Raw genomic sequence first — 19,337 nt, 5'->3', positions numbered from 1 at the left:
GGATTCAATTGGTACAGAATACGTTTCTCCCAACAAGCACCCATAAATATACATCGCGAATACGCTGTTCCAATATTCCTTTTTTGTTCCATGCCATAATCATATTTTTCTTAGTTTCGTTTTTCGTTTACTTTGATCAGGTCGAATTATCATTCTTAAATTCGGTATGAAGTTCGTAACGAGTTGGGCAACTCCAGTTCTTATACTACTTGCCGGGAGTGTTGGGTAAGCAAGCATCCCTTGCAGAAACGTAGACTTGGTATACGACCCGCATACTGGAAGCTGTGTCTTTCCTTTGTGCGGTATCGCTGAGATGTAGCGCTACCAGCATCAGCCACCTGAACCAGCATCAAAACCAGAACCGGAATGTGGAACACCCGTGAAACGGTGCAAAGGCTTCCGCTTGCTTCTTCAAAAGTAGAAACTGGGAAAGCGGAAGGTTGCAATCAAGTACGGGGTTTGTCTGGACTGGATTCCACTATTTCCTCAGACATTACGTCGTAGGATTCTATTTTACCCTCTGGAACCGCCAGTTCAACATGTTTTTCAGAGAACTCCTCCGATAGCACCTTGAAATCCACGATTGTACGAATACCTTGTTAAAAATTGAACGGGCCCATTTTTTTTTTCTCGAAAATTTGAAACTATTCTGAATTAACTATTTTGTCCATATACTAGCATCACAATATACTAAAAAATTATTATTATTACTGTCACCTTTAAGAATAGCATGTTTTTTTTATTTTTTAAATTTGTATTATATTTTTTCATCCATTCATTAGTTCACTAATAGCAGTCACTGGTTTTAATAAGGAATATGTAAGCGATAGGTCCAGGTGCATCCGTCTGGAAAGTCTTGGTAAAATCTTAAAGCTCCAATTAGTAGATAGTTACCTCGTCGTCACCTTCGACGAGAGGTCTGGCAACGAGGGGCGTGTTATTACGGGTGATAATTAGCCGGGTCAATGTTTGCGGTGCAATCAGCTCGCGACGCTTGGCCGATCGTATCCAGGGCTTATCTACTCGCTGGTGTACCTATCTCTTCTATGCAGTCATCCCTTGTATTTACAACCCCCGAAGCCAAGCCCCCCGGGTCTGCGTAGCCAAACGGATCAACACTGATTGCCATCCACACTTCAGCTGCGCGATTCAGCAATGCTTATTGTTGTTTTCCTTTCTCATTGGCAATTGCGCGACCCACTGCTAATTCATCGAGCGAAACTGATCCCGTCGGCAGACGAATGCGAATCTGACTGTGACAACTGTCCCAATTCTTCCACGGGTTATGGGGAGTCGTATGGAAAAAAAATGAAGATAAAAAGTAAATGAAAATATTTGCAGCTTCCTGTTGCCGCTGGCATAAATAAATAAGACGTGTTGGATCGCAAAGTACATTCCAGCTCGATTTCACAGCCTCCCGCTCTCCTACCCTTCTCCACGACCCCCTACAGTCCCCACGCCCTTAGGGTGACACATGGCCAGCATTTATAGTACGAGATAGTAGAACCGGGAACGGTACGAATTCCTCTTCTGGTATAGTGCCTGCGTATTGGCTCCACCTTTCCTACTGGTTTTGTTTGCGCCCGTACACGAGTACGTATACGATTGTCACAACAGATTTCTATGTGCCTCTTTACTTCTCATGAAAACATACCCCCGCATTCGCGCGATTCCTCAACATTTTTTTATATATGCAATTTTCTACATATGCACCTTACTGCACTTTTATTTTTACTCTTACATCTGCCCATGCGCTTTTCCATGCATTCTCTGTGTGTCAGTGCACCCGGAGTGGTGCGCCTGTGTGTTCACAGGGCTGGATTTATGTCTTATGGTTATTGGAGTTATACAATGGATTTTTCCAACTAGATCCCATAAAGTATCTGCGCCTGATGTGCCATTATTTACGCAGTTAGCTTTCCATGGCGACCGACGGTATTTTTATCGACAAATTCTTCCCTAAAATTTACACTCCTTCTTCGCGGCCTTACAATATCCTCGTACTAATTCTTTTGTTCGCTCTTTTTTCTAATTATTTTTTAATTTCGAAATACTCGTTATCTTAATATTAAATTTTTCTTAATTAACATCAATCACAAATTATCCGTAAGATATAATTTTTTTAATCGGCCTTGGAGCACGTTGTAATCACAATTGTGATCAAATAAGTGACTCGAGTTGCCTGGAAAAAACTTTATAAACGATATGGAAATTATAAGCATTACATAGATTTATCTTTCTATTTATCTGTTTCGTTATCTTATTCGAAACTGCCTGCTATCCGTCTGACTGTTTCTGCATTGAATTTCTCTATAGTTTCTATTACCAATAGGAAGTGTAATGACACCATCCCAGTACGGTACAAGTGCTACTACGCCGTTCCTGTAAATAGAATCTGTACTCGTGTATCCAGTGTGCGTCTGATCCTTTGTGAAATGGTCTACTGGCACAATGTCCCGTTTGTTTGTTAAGCCAAGTGCATTGGCACTGATTAATTAATTGATTGTACCGCCGTGTCCATTCAATTCTACATCACTATCGATTCCGTTTACACTTTATTTTTTTCCTCTGCTATCAAGTATCACTTTTCATTCTAGTATCTTACTCTGAAATTCAATCGAAATCCATATCGATTCTATGTCCACGCACAGCATGTCCGCCCTACTTTTTACTTCAACCGAGTAATCCTTCACCCTCCAATATATCAAGCTCCTTTTTTTTCCCACTCGACACGTTGTTTTCGAAAGAGTCTGTATCCACAGCCATCGATCGGCGTGTAAATTTGTTTTCGTTATTGTCGCTTTTTCGCCAGCAGTGTTCGCCGTCTCTTCGTATATGCATACACGTATGACTATACGTGGGGATAATAATTAATGGTCCTTGATTAATTACGCAAGGGCACGCATGCACATATGTGCGATATAAAATGTAAATTTGACGAGAACAAAAATAATGACGAAAATTTCGCGAAACTATGCGACGAACGGTACGAGTGGGATTAATTATTTTTTAACAACAATCGTTGCTGCATTCGCGAAAATTTATGGGATATTAATAAATTTATTTTCCACGTAGCATTTCAGTTGCGCACGTAATAGCTTGAAAGGGAAACACTTGAAAGGGAATATATTTGATAAAAAAATAAATTCAAAATTTATAAACGAACAAAGCGTTGCACTTTCTATTCGGCACTAATACCACAGGCCTGTGCTTTAAACACATGGATGTGTACACATGAGAACTCGTTCCGTGAACACTGCAATAGAAACTCCTCGAGTGATGTCGCGGTGAGGCTTAAAGCTCATCCAAAGGCATATCAATGAAGGGATTGCCGTGAGGAAGAATAGGGTGAAAGGTGAGGAGAAAAAGCAAAGTTAAAATTAAAGTAGAGAGTAAAGATGACTCTCTCGAAACCATACCCCTTGGAATCACCGAGAACTAATGCGTTAATTGCGTATAGTTTCTATCAATATATGGAAAAGAGGTCAACAATGCTTTTTAAACAGTAACGACTCCTCCCTATACCAGGGTAGGACCTACGAACATATACGTAATAGCATATAGTATACAGCGCAGGTACTACGAACGCTACCGTGTCTATAAAGACGCAATTATTTACGTTCATTCTTATCATTAGCTCGAACCAATTGCAGATATTAAAAGCCTAATATATTGAGGGTATAAATAAAAGAAAGGGTATGATCGCTGATAACAAAATTTTATTTGCTATTGCATGCAATCCAATTATGCAATACCACTTTTTGCATTGAAAGCTTGACCTCGTGATAAAGTTGTATGATTTTTTCGATTTTACCAAAATTATGCATATCTTGTACCTGTATATATTGTATACGATTAATTTTCTATACGGTTATAAATATTATACGGACTATTAATGCTTTTATATAGATTAACAGCTTTTTTCTTTCTCTATCTCTCTCTAGGACTCAGAGGGTGACACTCCGTTACACGATGCGATTTCCAAGAAACGTGACGACATGTTGGCCCTACTGTTGGACCATGCAGCAGACATCACTCGCACGAACAACAATGGCTTCAATGCTCTGCACCATGCAGCTCTTCGTGGAAACCCAAGGTGAGTAGCGAGCGAGTGGGCGAGCGTGCGCGCGCACGTGTGTTGCGAGTTAGAGACGTCCTCGATGTGACGCAGTGCTATTGTGCAATAGACGCGTTCGGAAATAAAGAGAGAAAGGGAGATAGTGAGACGGAGATAGAGCGGGAGAGTGTGAGAAGAGGGCGGGAGGGGGCGCAGCTTGAATACGCTGACGCTTCTTGAATTTAACGTCAGGACCTCACCCGGCTCTTTGGAAACGTACCAGAACCTAGAGACGCTCTCGTCGTAGCCTTCGGGTAGCGTCGACGACGATTTCAAGATCCCGACGTCGACCCGATAATGGTCCACCCCATCCCTTCTTGCGAGAAATAATTACGCGACTCGCAGCGTCGCCTGCATTTACAGGATTATACTACCTGCTGATCCTCTAACTGTAGTTACAGCTTGTTCTCTATTACTTTTTTTTTTTTTTTTTTTTTTTTTTTTTTTTTTTTTTTTTTTTTTTTTTTTTTTTTTTTTTTTTTTTTAACGTCGTCCTGTCCTTTATTTGCTATTATTAATTTATCTTTATCAATCCGAAGAGATGTTTCTTGCGTCTCAATATTACGTAATCTTTACGCGGAAATTAATAGGCGTCGTCAACGACAGCGGCTCGAGGTTGATAGGTATCTTTGAATTTTATTTTGCAAAAATCGATTATTTCAGAAATCTTTTCTTCGGTTTTTAAAACGATGTTTTTGTGTATGTAAAAAAACATATGTACCTGTAAGATCCCGTTGTCAAGGTCTGCTTTCTAAAACGCAAACTCCTCTTCTGTGTCTGCCTTCTGCCAGGTTCACAGTCGCGAGTTAAAAGTATGTACAAGTTACGTGCATTTCCTGCAGGTATTAGATGTCAAGATTCTTTCGACTGAGGAAGTCACAGTGTAGTCAATTGAAACGTGGGCGGACAGCTAGTTTTCCAGCTGGAGGATCTACAGGCTCAGAACTTTATAACACAAAGTTTAACATGATAATGGGAACATTTCGCGTGCGGCTACTGGATCAATTTTCGTCAGTTCTCCCAGAGAGAGTCTCACGAAGTAAACATGGCACGTGTGTTCGCGAATAGTCACATGTAGTTGATGATTCACAGTGCAAGGAATAAGTGTGCTCGTAATGAAACAACATTAAATTGATTTCGATGCTTCGTGTGTGGGAAATCCACCGTGACAATCAGAGAGCAAGGGCCAGGTCGTACAGAGATCAAAGGAGGTTCACATATGTATATATATGTATATATATGTATATATAGTTTTGTATATATATACGTACAGGGTTATTCAGGCCAAACGTACCGGCTGAAGATATAGCCTGTTCGTATGATTTCTATGGCAGAAACAATTTTCGGTCGGTGCGTTTACACTGAATAATACTGTACATGACGAGTGCACTAACGGTACTGTTCTCTTATCTCTTGGTACGCTTCGATACAAGTGAACATAAAATGTAGTTATATACATATACAGGGTGGTCCATTAGAAATTGAACGCCTGAATATATCCTTTTTTTTTTTTGTGCACAGTCGAGAAAAATGTTTAAAACATGATGTGAGTGATTTTAAAGAGCGAATCTAATGCAAAAATTATTTTGTTGAAATAATTTTTTTAGAGTTATCAAGCAGGTATTAATTTATTTTTTTATGAAATATATATATATATTTTTTTTATGAGAAGTGAGTTAATAATGAGAATGACTAATTTCAATGATGCGTAAGATATTGGTATTCGCAAATTTTCAAAATGACGATTTTGAATTGTTGCAAATTATTTTATTCGAGTCATTCGGTTTCAGGGTCACAAGGGATAAGTCGCGCGTGAATACTAACATGCATTATTACTCGTAGAAAGACGAAATCTATGTGATTCACATTTATGATAAAAGTATACACTGTTTGAAGGATGCAGTATATTTATAAAGGAAAACATTTCCTGATCGTAACTGCCCATAAAACAAAATTTCTTTGCAGCGTATTTGCGCTTCGAAACCATTCGAATTATTTTTTAAGGTTTTTTTTCGGATCCTCACAAATAAAAGAGATATTCAGGTTTTCGGTTTATAATGGACCACCCTGTATACTTAATGATGAGTGCTTTCATAGATACGTCGAGTGTACTTATATTTCTGTTTTCTATATAGAAAAAAATGAAAAATAAAAAATGTCGATTCTCTGTATATAGTATGTTTCTCCAGAGTGTATAACTTGTATGTTCCTCCCATTCCATACAAGCAAATATTTTGAATTATTATATAACTTAGTCGCGATAAATTTGAATTAGGAAATGTAAATTGAAAAGGCTATATTCGGATCCGGTCACGGGACGCTGATGAAAACGAAATGGTGTTGGTTTCGTTTGAGACATTCGCGAGGACATAACCTACAGAGGAGCGCTTGACTTTGGCAGTGTAGCATGAGGAAGGCAGGAAATTGCATCACCGGATATCCGCTGGTTGTGTTCCTCGTATTCAGAGACTCTCATGAGGCCAAAACTTGAATTTTGGCTGTATAGTTTATCCGGGACTACTATGTATTTTGGCGGGGTCAACTTTCTGTAGGTTTAAATGCACAGGAGTTCCCTAGACCTAATTTCAGTCATGGATGAACTATAACAGGATTTATTGTTAGCCAATTATTCGTTAACAGCTTTTCATATATTAAATCGTGACATTGATACGCTTTTTAAGGGCCATCTTAATATGGTTTTCAAATACAAGTAAGTCACTTCAACTTGTAGCAGACGTTGGACTGAAATTAAGTCTTATTTATCTTAATAATATACGCGAGTGCTTAAAAACAGTAATAGATAATTTGAATATTTGATATAGTTGACAGAATTTCTCACGTTGTATTTTAGGCACAAGTATGCAGGGTTCTTTGTGCAAAGTCCCAAATGGAAGTCCAAGGGTCGACAGGATGAGGATGCCTGGAGCGTCAGTTCCGTTCGACATCCGTGCACGCGAAACTTTGGAATAGTTGTCCTTTAATTAGTTCGCCTCTCTTTCATGCTCGTAGGTTGGTAATCTAGATAAAAGAGCGTTTAAACGTTCCCACTCGTTGTCGTCGTCGAGTCGTTTAATTTACTGGACGCGGATCTAATTACTTCTAATAGTTTGTTAAGTCGACCAGTTACAGAGTCACCCGTTAGATTATCATTGCTATACGGCTATACGAGGAACGAAAAACAAAGTTATACAGATTTTTCACGTTTTCATATTTTCGAGTACCGCATAGCAACGTCTCTCACGTCTATATTTACACGTGCATTAATGTCATCTACATGCAGCCATACGATATTCACGTAAATATTCGTCGAGTTTCAAATGGGAATAAACGATATCGGATTTCTGGAAGGCAGGAAAATACTCATTTACATATCCTGCATAGCAGGAAACGAACGGATGAGAAAAATGGTGGAAAATTGTTAAAAAGAGAAACTTCAGCAGCGCGAAAGACAAAGGGCAAAAAAGCAGAAGGAACACGAGGAGCAAAAAGAAAGGATTGAGATTGTCGGATAGAAAACATTTTCTATTTTAATGCTTAATTTGAATACGGCACGTCGACGTAGCGCGGCGAAATGAAACGGAAATAAGTGGCCAACCTGAAGGGACGGGAGGCAAACGAAAAAAAAGATGACGAGACGGGAAGAAAGGAGAGGGGCGAGTAGAAAAAGAAACACGTAGCGAACCGACGTACTCATGTAATTTCCTTTTTTTTTTTGCAAATGAACTTATTTCACCTTCATTTAGAATACCTTAAAAAGTGAAGGTTGTAATGTAACTTATTATTTGCATATACATGTATTGTGACGTGGCATTTTCATGCACGTCACAAAATTAGGAGAATTCGGCTACGTCGTGGGGCCGGATGGGTTGCGGAGCGTTTCGCGTGGCGTTGGACTGATTTTATTTTACGAATTTGTATTTATTTCTTTGGGGGGAACGTTTCGTTTGTTTTTGAGGTTGTTAAGCGGATCCGAGAGGATTCTACACCATTGGTATTGAGACGGGGCCCAAGAGAGAGCCAACTACGGGCCTGGCGTAGCGCTGTCGAGGAGAGGTGACGTCAAGACCGGAGCACACAACCTGGTGGCTCAACTACGCGAAGCAAGCGGCGAGCCTCTTCAGAAGCAAAGGGCATACAGGAGTTGCAGAAGTGGCGTGACGCCGAATATCGAGGGAGTAGAGGTGGATGTGATCCCCGCCTTCCGGCATGGGTGCGTGAGTCAATATCGTACCGTTTATTATCGTTATCGTACCGTTTATTATCGTTACCGTACCGTTTGTTATATCGTATTTTATGTTGCGTTGTTCCAGCGGGAACATTATTGTATAATATCGTTCGGGTAAATATCCCAGTGTGTTATGCATCATCTCGATCAGTTTTCTGTAATTATCATTTGTATTTCACCATCTTGTTCTTATATTTTCTATTTAAAATAAATCGGATCCGTCCCCGAATTTTGGTTCCGATAGTTTGTCGTTTTCAGTAATTTTTAGAGTGAACCTCCCTAATTTTCAGATTTTGATTATTGTCTCCCAGACCCAGGACCCCACCGCATAAGAGCTGGCCAGGGTGTCCTTAGGAGACAGCGGTGTAACTCTGGTTATACCTGGCGCCCAATAATTTAGTATTTCATTAATTATTTCTCGCGGTGCCATTTATTTGTGCGTCACCGTTAAAAAGTGTCGTCACAGTATATATAAATTATTGGTGGTAATTTGATTCTCCAGTTGCAGTACATTTCATGGATCCTTATTGTAGTTTCATGCGGCAATCCTAATGTACATTAACACAATCGAATTTACTGGTAGGTCCTTAGACTCGCCTTATCAATTCGCCGATGATAATTTCACGTATCTATCCTATCAGTTGTCACGTCTTATTTATTTGACGGCTGACGAACGAAACGAACGAGCACAGGATTAACCCGCTGACTTTGTCTTGCAATTGACGAGGAGAAAAAATAGCGATGCGAATGCCATCACTGGGCAAAATACCAAAATAGTAAATAGAATTTCGCTCCGTCGATAAGTTTACATTACAAGGTAATAAGTATATATATATATAATAAGATAATAAATTCCTCTTCTCAGCTGTCTTGTTTCTCTGGAATTTTCTCAGCAATGAAAATGGCTCCTTCATCGCTTCCCGTTTGGTAATTCCAAGCCAATGGCGTCTCTCGAGAAACTTTAGCCCGTTATCTAAAATGACTTCGGGTAGTAGGTATAATGCCAATCCGATATTCCAAGGTTCGATGTGGGTATCAGGTATATGCATATATGTGCTATATATATATATGTTATACAAATATATAACCTATTATACAGTCTGGCAAACGTTCTTCGAAGCCAAACTTTAATGGCGTCCGATTCGCTTTCTGCTTCTGTTAGTCGTCTACGAGATACATACATGGCTGCGCGTAATGATATGTGTGTAGATATATTTATATAAATTACATAGAAGCATATAAAAATACGACGTAGCAGAGGTTGGCCGTACAGACCAGATTTCATCGTCATTATATCTATATCGAGTTATAATAGCCCTCGTGTTAAATCGCACGGTTGCCAAATCGCTTGGAACTAATGTCTCCTGCATCTAGTATCCCCATCAGCCCCTTTCTGTCCACCTATATATATATATGTATATATACACACACACACATATATATCCAGACATAGAACAGAAACGGACGTATACGTACAAGCTCAAAGACAATCCTTAAATATACTATCCTATTTGCAGAGACTGTACTTAACTGTCCAATCAGCGAGGACTATTGCTTTAACGCAAATTGTTAGTCTCGATCAGACTGTTGGGTAAAATGTCTCTTTGTGCGATCGAAATGAAATTGTTTGTTTTTATTAAAAAGTTGACGTCATCTATATCGTTGAATTACAATGCCGGGTTGGTGGTGTAAAATTGTGGGTGGTATTCGTCGTGGTCCCGAAAAGGGTTAAGTAATGGAAACTAATTAGGAGGTCACTGGTACGGGATACTAGGGGACTTTATATCGAGAGCCATTTTGAAACTTGGAGCGGATCTAGGGAAGTCAATGGTGTAAATAATTAGGGAAGCTAATGCTACGTCCTTGGTCCTTAGGTTGGACCAGTCCGTGAGGATGGCAAGCCCGGGATTAGCTAAGTCAGTCTTGTTACAGTCTGATGGTCGTATCCTACTCTTGTTGGGATATCCCTAAAGCAGGGGTAGCGACTGTGGCGGATGCATTAATTATTTCTAATGCACTTTAGCGAGCTTCGACACTATACCTAAAGGGTGGTAACTTTATTAAATAGTCGAAAGCGGTTCAACGATTATCTCGAGCGTTCACTTTAACCTACAAATAAAATAAATAATAATTAATAATGAATCTACAAATGGTGAAAATTAGGGGACTCTTTTACGTTGGAGTGGAGTCCTTTTATTACGACTCCGCTTATAATAATCGACCGCATATTGCATTATGCTTGTCCCCTTAGGTTTCGTTATAATATAAATACATCGTTACACGTTTCAATTTTGCTTATTACGTCGTTCGTTTAATACGACATCATTTCCCTGTTCCTTGCACGTCGTTATAAACGGACTTCACTGTAACTCATAAAGAGAAGGCCTCTTTATAGTGGCGTCTGATCCTATCATCTAAAAGCAATTGTGGATTAAAAATATTTAGAGATTTCCTTATCTGTATATATATATTTTGAAACAAATAATATAAATAATGCTAAAAATAACTAGTCTTCAATATCTTGGGGTGGTTTTAGCCATATCTAGAGTGGACTGATAGTCAGAGATTGTCTTATCTACTGTTTTAATAAAGTGGTGCGCACGTAATTCTTACAGCAACGCACATACGGATATACGTATGCGAAGCAGATACGTATGTACGCTACAGTGTACGATAGGTACGTAGACATAAGAAAAGGATCCGCACGATTACAGGGAGTTCCATTGCAGCAAACAGTTAAAAGTGCCGGAGCACGTAGTTAGTTAGCGGAGCAAACAGCCACGTTCACACGGTATAAATATCCCAGTCTCGCCATCTACTCCTACCACCAGTACTCTTACTAGGGCAGTACCACCTTTACTACCACCTTCACTACCACCTTCACTACCACCATCACTGTACTATTCCAGTAGGTACTCTTCCCTTTATATCCCGCCATTCCTCCAGGAACCGGCGCCTGTCTTTCTCTCCTCCTTTTTTTTTTTATCCCTTCTCAGCTCAGCCAGGCATCTTCCGCTCTCGCGGGCTCCTCTCTACTGGCTGGCTTCCTTCCTCTCTAATCTAAGAAAGTCTCCGAGATAGTTTGTTTGAAAGGCACGAACGCCACGCGGGAGCCACAGAGAAATCTTGAAACTCCCTGTACCTTCTCAAGGGTGGCTCTGCCTGCCTGCCTTATCGCTCTGTTTGTTTGTAGTCGAGGAATTAGCAGTATCTCTCTACCGTAAATTCTAGCCACGATTATGTCTGCCTTGTAGAATTTCACGGGATTCTTTGTTTCTTATTTCTTCCTTCTTTCATTTTCATCCCCCTTTTGAACAGCTCGGTATAGCGATAACGAATAATAATTCGTGCCACACGAGCGAGAATTATGGACGTTTCCGTAATATGAAAATGACAGGGTAACATTCTTTCCTCAGGGGTCTTGTGAAACGTGAGAAGAAAGAGGGATGATTTTATTTTAATTTTTCTTTTTTTTTTTTTTAGATAAAGGAAAAGAGAGTGATACGGGTTGGTTCAATTTTTTGTGTGTCTTGATCACACAGTTCGTTTCTCAACGATAAGGGGCGGCGGGGGGGGGGAGGAGGGCGATGATAGTGATGCCGATGATGGTAAAGTTAGTAGGGGTGGGGTGAGAGGTGAAAAAAGTGACGTCAGCGTTTATAAAATCTTTCAAAGGTTTCCCAGGAACGTAGAGTTTCCGGGTGGCTGGACCGCTAAGCTGAATCCTCCTCATCCTACGTCTCATCCGATTTCCTACCTCCGCTACCTACACCATTGCCACTGGCTACACTACTTACACCAGCTTCTCTATATCTTCCCTTCGTATCCTTCCAGCATCCAAGCACAGAGGTTCTCCTCCGTCCGACCTTCTCGTACCTTCCACCATCTCCCAGCCGCCTTCTGGTCCTCCAGCCACCCACTACCCCCCATTCCTCGTTTCCTCGGAAATTGGATAGTTGCTTCCAATTCTGTGCAGGACCATGGAAAAGGAGTCAGCACCAGCAACGGCAGCAGGGAAGAAACAGAGGCAGCAGCATTCCTTTGTTTCTTCTACTTTGTCTTCAGTCCTGTCGAAACTTTCCTATCCCTGAGTTCCTGCAGGAACCCAAGCCCCTCTCCTTCCACCTCCCCACCTGCATACCTACCTTCCACCATTCTTCCAGCAACTCCGGGATTTTTTCGTCGCACGACTTTTACTCCGCTAAACTGCTGCGAAACTTTTTTCCTGCTATTCTATACGCCATCCTATATGGTAGTGGAAATCTTCCGATTTTCCCAGAGACAAATCCTAACTCTGGGCTCGTGCGCGTCGTGTAGGGTTGACAAAATATTCTTGCTGGGGAAGGTAATTTTTTTTTTCTACATTTTAGTGTTTATTTTAATCTCTACCGAAGACACTTCTCCTGGGGTCACGGGTATCGACCCTCCGCCACGTCCTTATACTCTTATCCGATTTTCTTTGGGGTTCAGGGCGTTGATATTATTTTGAAATTCTTTGAGTGTACCTCTAATTAGTTTAACTACACTCGGAGAATTTATTAAGAAGGAAGAACCTGGAATGAGACATCTCTTTTGCGAGTGCTCAGGCGCCCGGCTGTGTTTTACGTTCGAAACGTACCTACCCCTCTTTACCACCCTTGTACACCACTACGAACAGACCAAGTGACATGGACACGTAGGTAGATCTCATCGCCGCTAGAAAGCTGTAGTAGTGGTGGGTACGTGCCTGGAGATTTACTTGAGCTTTGAGTTAAAGCTTCCTCTGGAATTGTCTGAGAGATTTTTAAACTTCGAAACTTCCCAAGTCACCCCTTTTTACACCTCTTTCACTCCCATCTTTAGAGATATATATAGGTCTCCCTTGTACCTACGAACTTTTTACTTCTCGCCGGATATCAGGTTGGAGAAATTAAAAGGAATTGCTATGTATAAAAAAGATCGTTTCTATACGTAAATGTCAGGCACGTATAGTCGATTCAGGAATACCATGTGTTTTTTTGACATTTCGCGAGCAATGCAATCCTTAGCAAATAACACGTGGTTATTCGTGAAATAATGTAAATATATATTAAAATAGAATAATAATATTTTTGTAACAAATGCTCAAAGAATACCCCGTAACGCGTCGTCAGGAGGCACCTTAAAATATTATTTTTTGGGCAAATGACTATTAAATTAGTTAAGAATTTATAATAGGTACGTCATAGGCATCTAAAATGTTTTCAAGGAAGGGGAAAGCTATTAAAAAATATTTTTGAGGCAGGCTAACAGTACCATCTCTTGTTAAAAAAAAGGCCAGATGGCATTTTCTTTGAGTATTCGTTACAAACACTTTCGTATCTACCTGGTAAGGATGTGTATAAGATTCGTGTGACTGATGCATTCACCTACAAGCTCGTGTACAAAACTTCACATTCGTGTCTTATGCTAATTCGTACTAGATAGATAAAATATTAATATTTAGTGTGAAACCATGCATATACATACTTTGTAAGAAATATTTTATGCAGTGATACGTGTGGCTTGATCAGAGACCTCATTGTTTTCGATATGTCAAAATAACATATTGAACACGTGGGATCGAGTGTACGTATATAAATTGACAGGAAACTAATTTGTCGAAAATGATTTGAATTTTTTAAATACAGTCTATTAAATTTTTCTCTATAACTTTTCAGTACTTTTAGATTATATCTTATGGCATTTCAATAAATTAATTTATAGTCTCGTGCTCAATGCGAATAATAGTAATTCTTACTTCTTGACTTGATAGTAACGGTAGTATAAATGGCCAATGAAAATCGCACGATAGAGACTTTCCAATTGGACAGACGATTCCTTTGACCATTAAGTAAGCGATTGCTAAATTGCAATTGGAGAACTGATGATTCTATGAGATTACATTTTATTGTTCATCCTCCCTTCTTTCTATCTATCTACTCCTTTAGATCCAGTCTGAGCTCAAGCACGACAAGCAAATCGAATTGTTTATTTTACGTGAATTCTTAGATGCTTTATATTTACACAGGTATCTTGCATTCGAATCGACCTATACGCAGTCGCGATTTTCAATTAGAGTATCCGAGCATTAAAAACCGTTTATCTTCTTTAAATTTTTGTTACATACAAATTACATTAGATTCGTACGGATCTCATAAAATGTCTTCATTAATAATTATAATTAAGTTTTTTCTTTTTATCCTTATCGGACGATGAAATTTTTTAAGTACCCCTATAATCTGGATAATGTATAACAGGGATACATACGTACGTATACATATAGTCTTGGTGTAGAGAGCTAGAGATACCTTGAGAGGCCTATAAAACGTTGACTCTTAACAACTCCCTGTACTGCAGTTAAATTTAAGTTTCACGAGGATTTAACAAGGCACTTTGCGCATCCAGGAGATGAACTGCGAGGAGAATCAGGGACGTGTCTACGCGGATCTTTTCAACTATACGGGAAAATTACTTTGCCTAAGGTTCTCCCTCGTGGACCAGATAACGACGCTCGGGATTGGATTATTCCTTAATAGATTAATTAATTTTTACATCTTACCCACCAAACCACCCCTCTTCTTCCTAAGTATATTCGCATGCTCATATCGCAATATCTAAAGCGCTTGTATCATTTTTTTATTCTAATTCACGAAAACTACATGATTTATATCGTAGCAATGAATATTTGACTTAACAATTTCGTAGCGTAGGTATATCGATGAAAGTTCACTGGCCAATTTCAGAATCCTTGTCGACGTAATCGCATCGTCCACCCTCTGGCTTCTCCTTCTCTTCCCGCTCTAAGGATCTAATATCCCCAGGAAATATTCGGGGCTGAGTCGATTTATGGCGAGCCTCCCGTTATATAGGCTACTATGGTGACTTCAGGATATTGAGGTGGACTACTACCTACCGCTGGTGCTAGTAGTAGTACTGGTACTACGACGACCCCTATACGGTCCTGGCTTGGGCCGTAATAAGGGAATATGTTTTATGTGCGACCTCTTGGCCCACTTAGTCACAAGTAATGGCGGCATTAGGTATCATTACTAGGTAAATTACAGGGATTGGCCGAGGGTCGGTGGTCACGATCTGACCAGTGTCTAGGAAAAAAATTGAGTTTAAATAAAAAAAAAAAAATTTTGTACTTCCGTGCGATATAGAGACCCTTTCAAAATACAGTGTCATTAAATAGGATTAATACGAATGAAAAATTGTGCCTCTTGTTCTAGTTAGAGTGTGGTGATCATTAATTTACTATGCCGAGAAAAAATTTCTGTTATTCAGACTATTTAACACCCTGTACATTACTTTTCCCATTAAATCCTCGAGTGTTCGTCTAGCGTTCATATTAGGATCGAGGTCATACTGCATGTGTGCACGGATGTAGCTTGCTATGAGCGTGGCAACGGAACAGTAACGAAAATGCGAAGTTGGATGAGTGGAATGTGAACCGTAACGGAAGCGGAATTGGACAGGCGAGGGAATGTTTAATATGAAATGAGGCATTCTATCAAAAGAGAAAATTCGTTTTCAAACTGAAATTTGTCCAACGTAGCGGAAGCCCAGAGGATTACTTTGCCGCTTTGGCTCCTACTTGCTCGCGTTCTTAGCGATCCGTATACGTGAGCCACTTTTTTTTTTCCTCCACCATCACCAACCCTTATCCCTGACGGTCTTAGCTTTTCTCAAAGTTACGTATACACGCGTCCATGCGAACGTAGCGCGCCCGGCAGGCCGCATTGGTGGATCCACGCGAAAGCCACCGGGCGGCATCGTCGACGAAGAGAAAAAGTAGCAAAGCGCAAAAGTTTTAATCCAAGAAAGAAAGAAGGAAGGAAAGAAGAAAGTAGAAGCGGAGGAGGTAGGTAAAGGTAGCCGGAAGAAAGCGCCGCCACTCGTGAAAGAATTGGCGGAACCGGGAAACGTGAATGCGAATGGCTTTGGACAAGGTGAAGCGGAGTAGGTTGACCTCTCGAGGGTTGCCAAAGGTTCGGTAAGGACTGGCAAGGGTTGGGCACTGAGGAAACGGAATGAAAGAAAGATTGGGAATTAGGGAGTCGGTCCGGAGTAGGGAAAAGTCTTTGTAATCGCAGCTTTTTACTTCTCCTTCTTTTCTTTTTTCTTCCCCCCCCCTCCCCTACCACCCCCCGGAGGATCCAAGCGCGACCTTCCCTCTCTCCCTATCAGCATTCCATAATATAGGTATATCTCTGTCTATGTATCAGGTGTATAGAAACAGATAGGTAGACTATAGTTGGTCCCCGCCGGTTCCTTTAAGAGAAAGGGGTGGTTTTCGGCCGGTTTAAAAGGTAATAGGGGTGGCTCGTAGTTCCGTAATGCTAAGGGTAGAGATGGCTCAGAGCCGAGGGGTCGAGCATGAGCAAGCGGGAGAGGGGGGGATCGCTTGAACAGGGATTTACGGAATTTATCACTTGAATTCCCTGTAAAGGATTAGCAGACATTCTCCGCTACCTCCGCTAGGGGATGAAAACCCTACCATCACTTACAGCACTTCAGAAACTCCCAGGACTCTCTTATGTAGGTTCCTTACGTTATGTCTCCAATCGCAAAATCGTCTTATACTCCATTGGCAATTTTACGCAATTAACCCCTTGCCTCTGAAACACCTTTTGATTTCTTTGGGATTATTATTGTATACACACCATGGCGCTTTGCCTTGGAACTATTTAAAAAATTTCGTGTCCGCTCGTTTTGATAGGAAAAAAAATTCATTTCGCTTATAGCGTCATCGCGTGCAAATACATTGTAGCGTCACGTCGTATTTTGATCTTACCAGAGATACCCATACACGAGTATTACGAATAAATTCTACAAGATTTTATTTTAAATCGACTCGTGCAGTTAAATACATATTTTGAGGTATGCGAATATTTTGCGATGCTATTTCGCTAGTGCATCTCAGATCCTCATAGTTGAATGTCATCCTTATTTATTCCTATTTTAAGTTACCACCGTTATATTTAGTCGCGCAGACCTCGCGATATTTTAGCCGAAATCGCGAAATCGCTTCGTGTTTCTTCTATTTTTCATTGATATTTCCATCTTATTCGTATTTCCTATCTTGCAACGGGTTTTCCGATATCTTCTCGTATTATCAGAGACCGTATATACAGGGTGTGTCGAGATAACTCAATATGTGAAATAACTCATTGATTTATGGGCTGGTTGTAAAAAAATATGTGACAAGTGGAAGTTTTACACTTTTAGTCGAACACGCTCATTCGTGAAACGGATTGCGTAAAAAAATGACTTTGTATAAAAAATGATCGCCAAAGATTGACTTTTATACATGTTTATTATTATTTGAATTTTTGTAAACTTCAAAGCGAATTTAATACTTATATTTCTGTTGGTCCTGATATATGTATAATAATTTACATAATTTCTCAAAATTACAAGAATTAAATAGACTAAAGACAAGTCCCTTCAGAGGCAGGTAATTCTTTTTTCAGTATCCTTATACTTTGTGTATAAATTTTCAATAATGCGTCATCATAAACATTTTAATTACAGTAGGGTAATAAATTCTTTTGGTTCCTTGCCGCGGTATTAAATCAAAATGTAAGAGTATCGTATATCCAGCACGAAAGCCTAAGGTAGATATATGTTTTTCAAAATATTCGTAATTAACATTTTATAAATACATTGAAGATATTTGAAGTATTCAGTCATTACGATACACCCTATATATGTATATTGTCTTGCGAAAAAAGGAGAAAACGAGTATATATATATAGCGTAAAGGTTACGCCCAGAAATCCAGCTACTGAGCTATACCTATATATAAATAACAAATATATTTTATTTCGGAGATGCTCTTCTTTTTAAAAATGATAAACATACGTATATTTCGCATGACCCTATCAATATGTACATTGAGCTTTCGCTGTATGTCGCAAGTAATATTTGTATTCTATTTTATATTTAGGTACGTATAAGATTCGATCTTCTATTGGTAAGGGTTGTTTTCAGCACCCTTGTGCATACCTTTTTTCACCCTTTTTCGATACTTTTTGTTTAAAGTTTCCTTTTCTTTTCTCTTTATCCTCCTTCCTCCTCTTTCATTTTTTCCTCCTTTCTGTCTTCACGATCACAATTAGATTAAACGGAATTGCTTTCAGCTCGACAAGCCGAGTTTCTTTAAAGGTTGAAAAAGCTTCAAGAGATGAACGGAACCCTCTTTTTTTTTTATTTTCAGCAATTTCTCACTTTTTTTTCGTTCCATCTTCTTCTCTCTCGCTCTCTTTGTTTTACTCTCTTCTTTTGATCTACTTTCTGTCCAAGAACAATTTACATTACGTCGCGCGTGACGCGACAGTCGCGTCGACATTTGCCGTTGAGGATTCCAACGATCGTGTTCATAGGAACGTACACCATAAATCCAAGTGTATAGCGAACCGTGTTATACCCTATCTTTTCTATGATAGTCACTCTTTACGCACTGTCCAGTGCATTTGTTATTTCCACCTACTTCGGCGTGAAAGCGACACATCTCTAAGTATGTCAAAAGTGACTACCGTAGAAAAAAAAATAGGGAATAACACACTCCGCTACATACTTAGATTTGCAGTGTTTATTAATAATAGTATACAGCATGCATTGAACTGTAAGGCTGTCCAAATAATGAAAACAACAAAGTGCATAAAATTTGTACAGCAGAAGCGAGCGTGCCACGTATTTCTTCAGACGTGAATGAAATAGTTCAACTTTAGAATTCCATTAATGACAAGTACATGTGCCGTTGCTTTTGCGTCATCGCATTTCAAAAGTTTCGTCTTTGCACACGTATCACTACTCAGTTTTAGACACGTGGGAGAGACATAAGACTGAGAAAATCTCTCGGGCGTGCCTCCCGGTAAATTGGATCGGTTCGGACTCGAGTTGCCTCTGACCTATAAATATCTTCGTGTTGTTTCACATCAATACGTGTACGTGTATTTTCATTTTCTCTATCCACCCTCTGCTTCCTTT

At 39.8% G+C, this 19,337-nt stretch overlaps 1 protein-coding gene across 2 annotated transcripts in view; it reads left to right on the top strand.

Annotated features, from left to right (window-relative positions):
* LOC107270933 (E3 ubiquitin-protein ligase MIB1) overlaps positions 1–19,337 on the top strand; it is a 292,845-nt gene that overhangs the window by 55,195 nt on the left and 218,313 nt on the right. For both annotated transcript variants that reach the window (XM_015746398.2, XM_015746399.2), the window contains exon 9: positions 3,945–4,096. In XM_015746398.2, the coding sequence (XP_015601884.1) occupies positions 3,945–4,096 (152 nt within the window). The remainder of the gene's footprint in view (positions 1–3,944; positions 4,097–19,337) is intronic.

The sequence above is a fragment of the Cephus cinctus genome, unplaced genomic scaffold (assembly GCF_000341935.2).
Source record: "Cephus cinctus unplaced genomic scaffold, Ccin1 Ccin1_scaffold0857, whole genome shotgun sequence".
In the NCBI taxonomy this organism is placed as follows: Eukaryota; Metazoa; Arthropoda; class Insecta; order Hymenoptera; family Cephidae; genus Cephus; species Cephus cinctus.
Note: the sequence above shows the minus strand (reverse complement) of the source record. Positions and strands in the feature narration are given on the sequence as shown.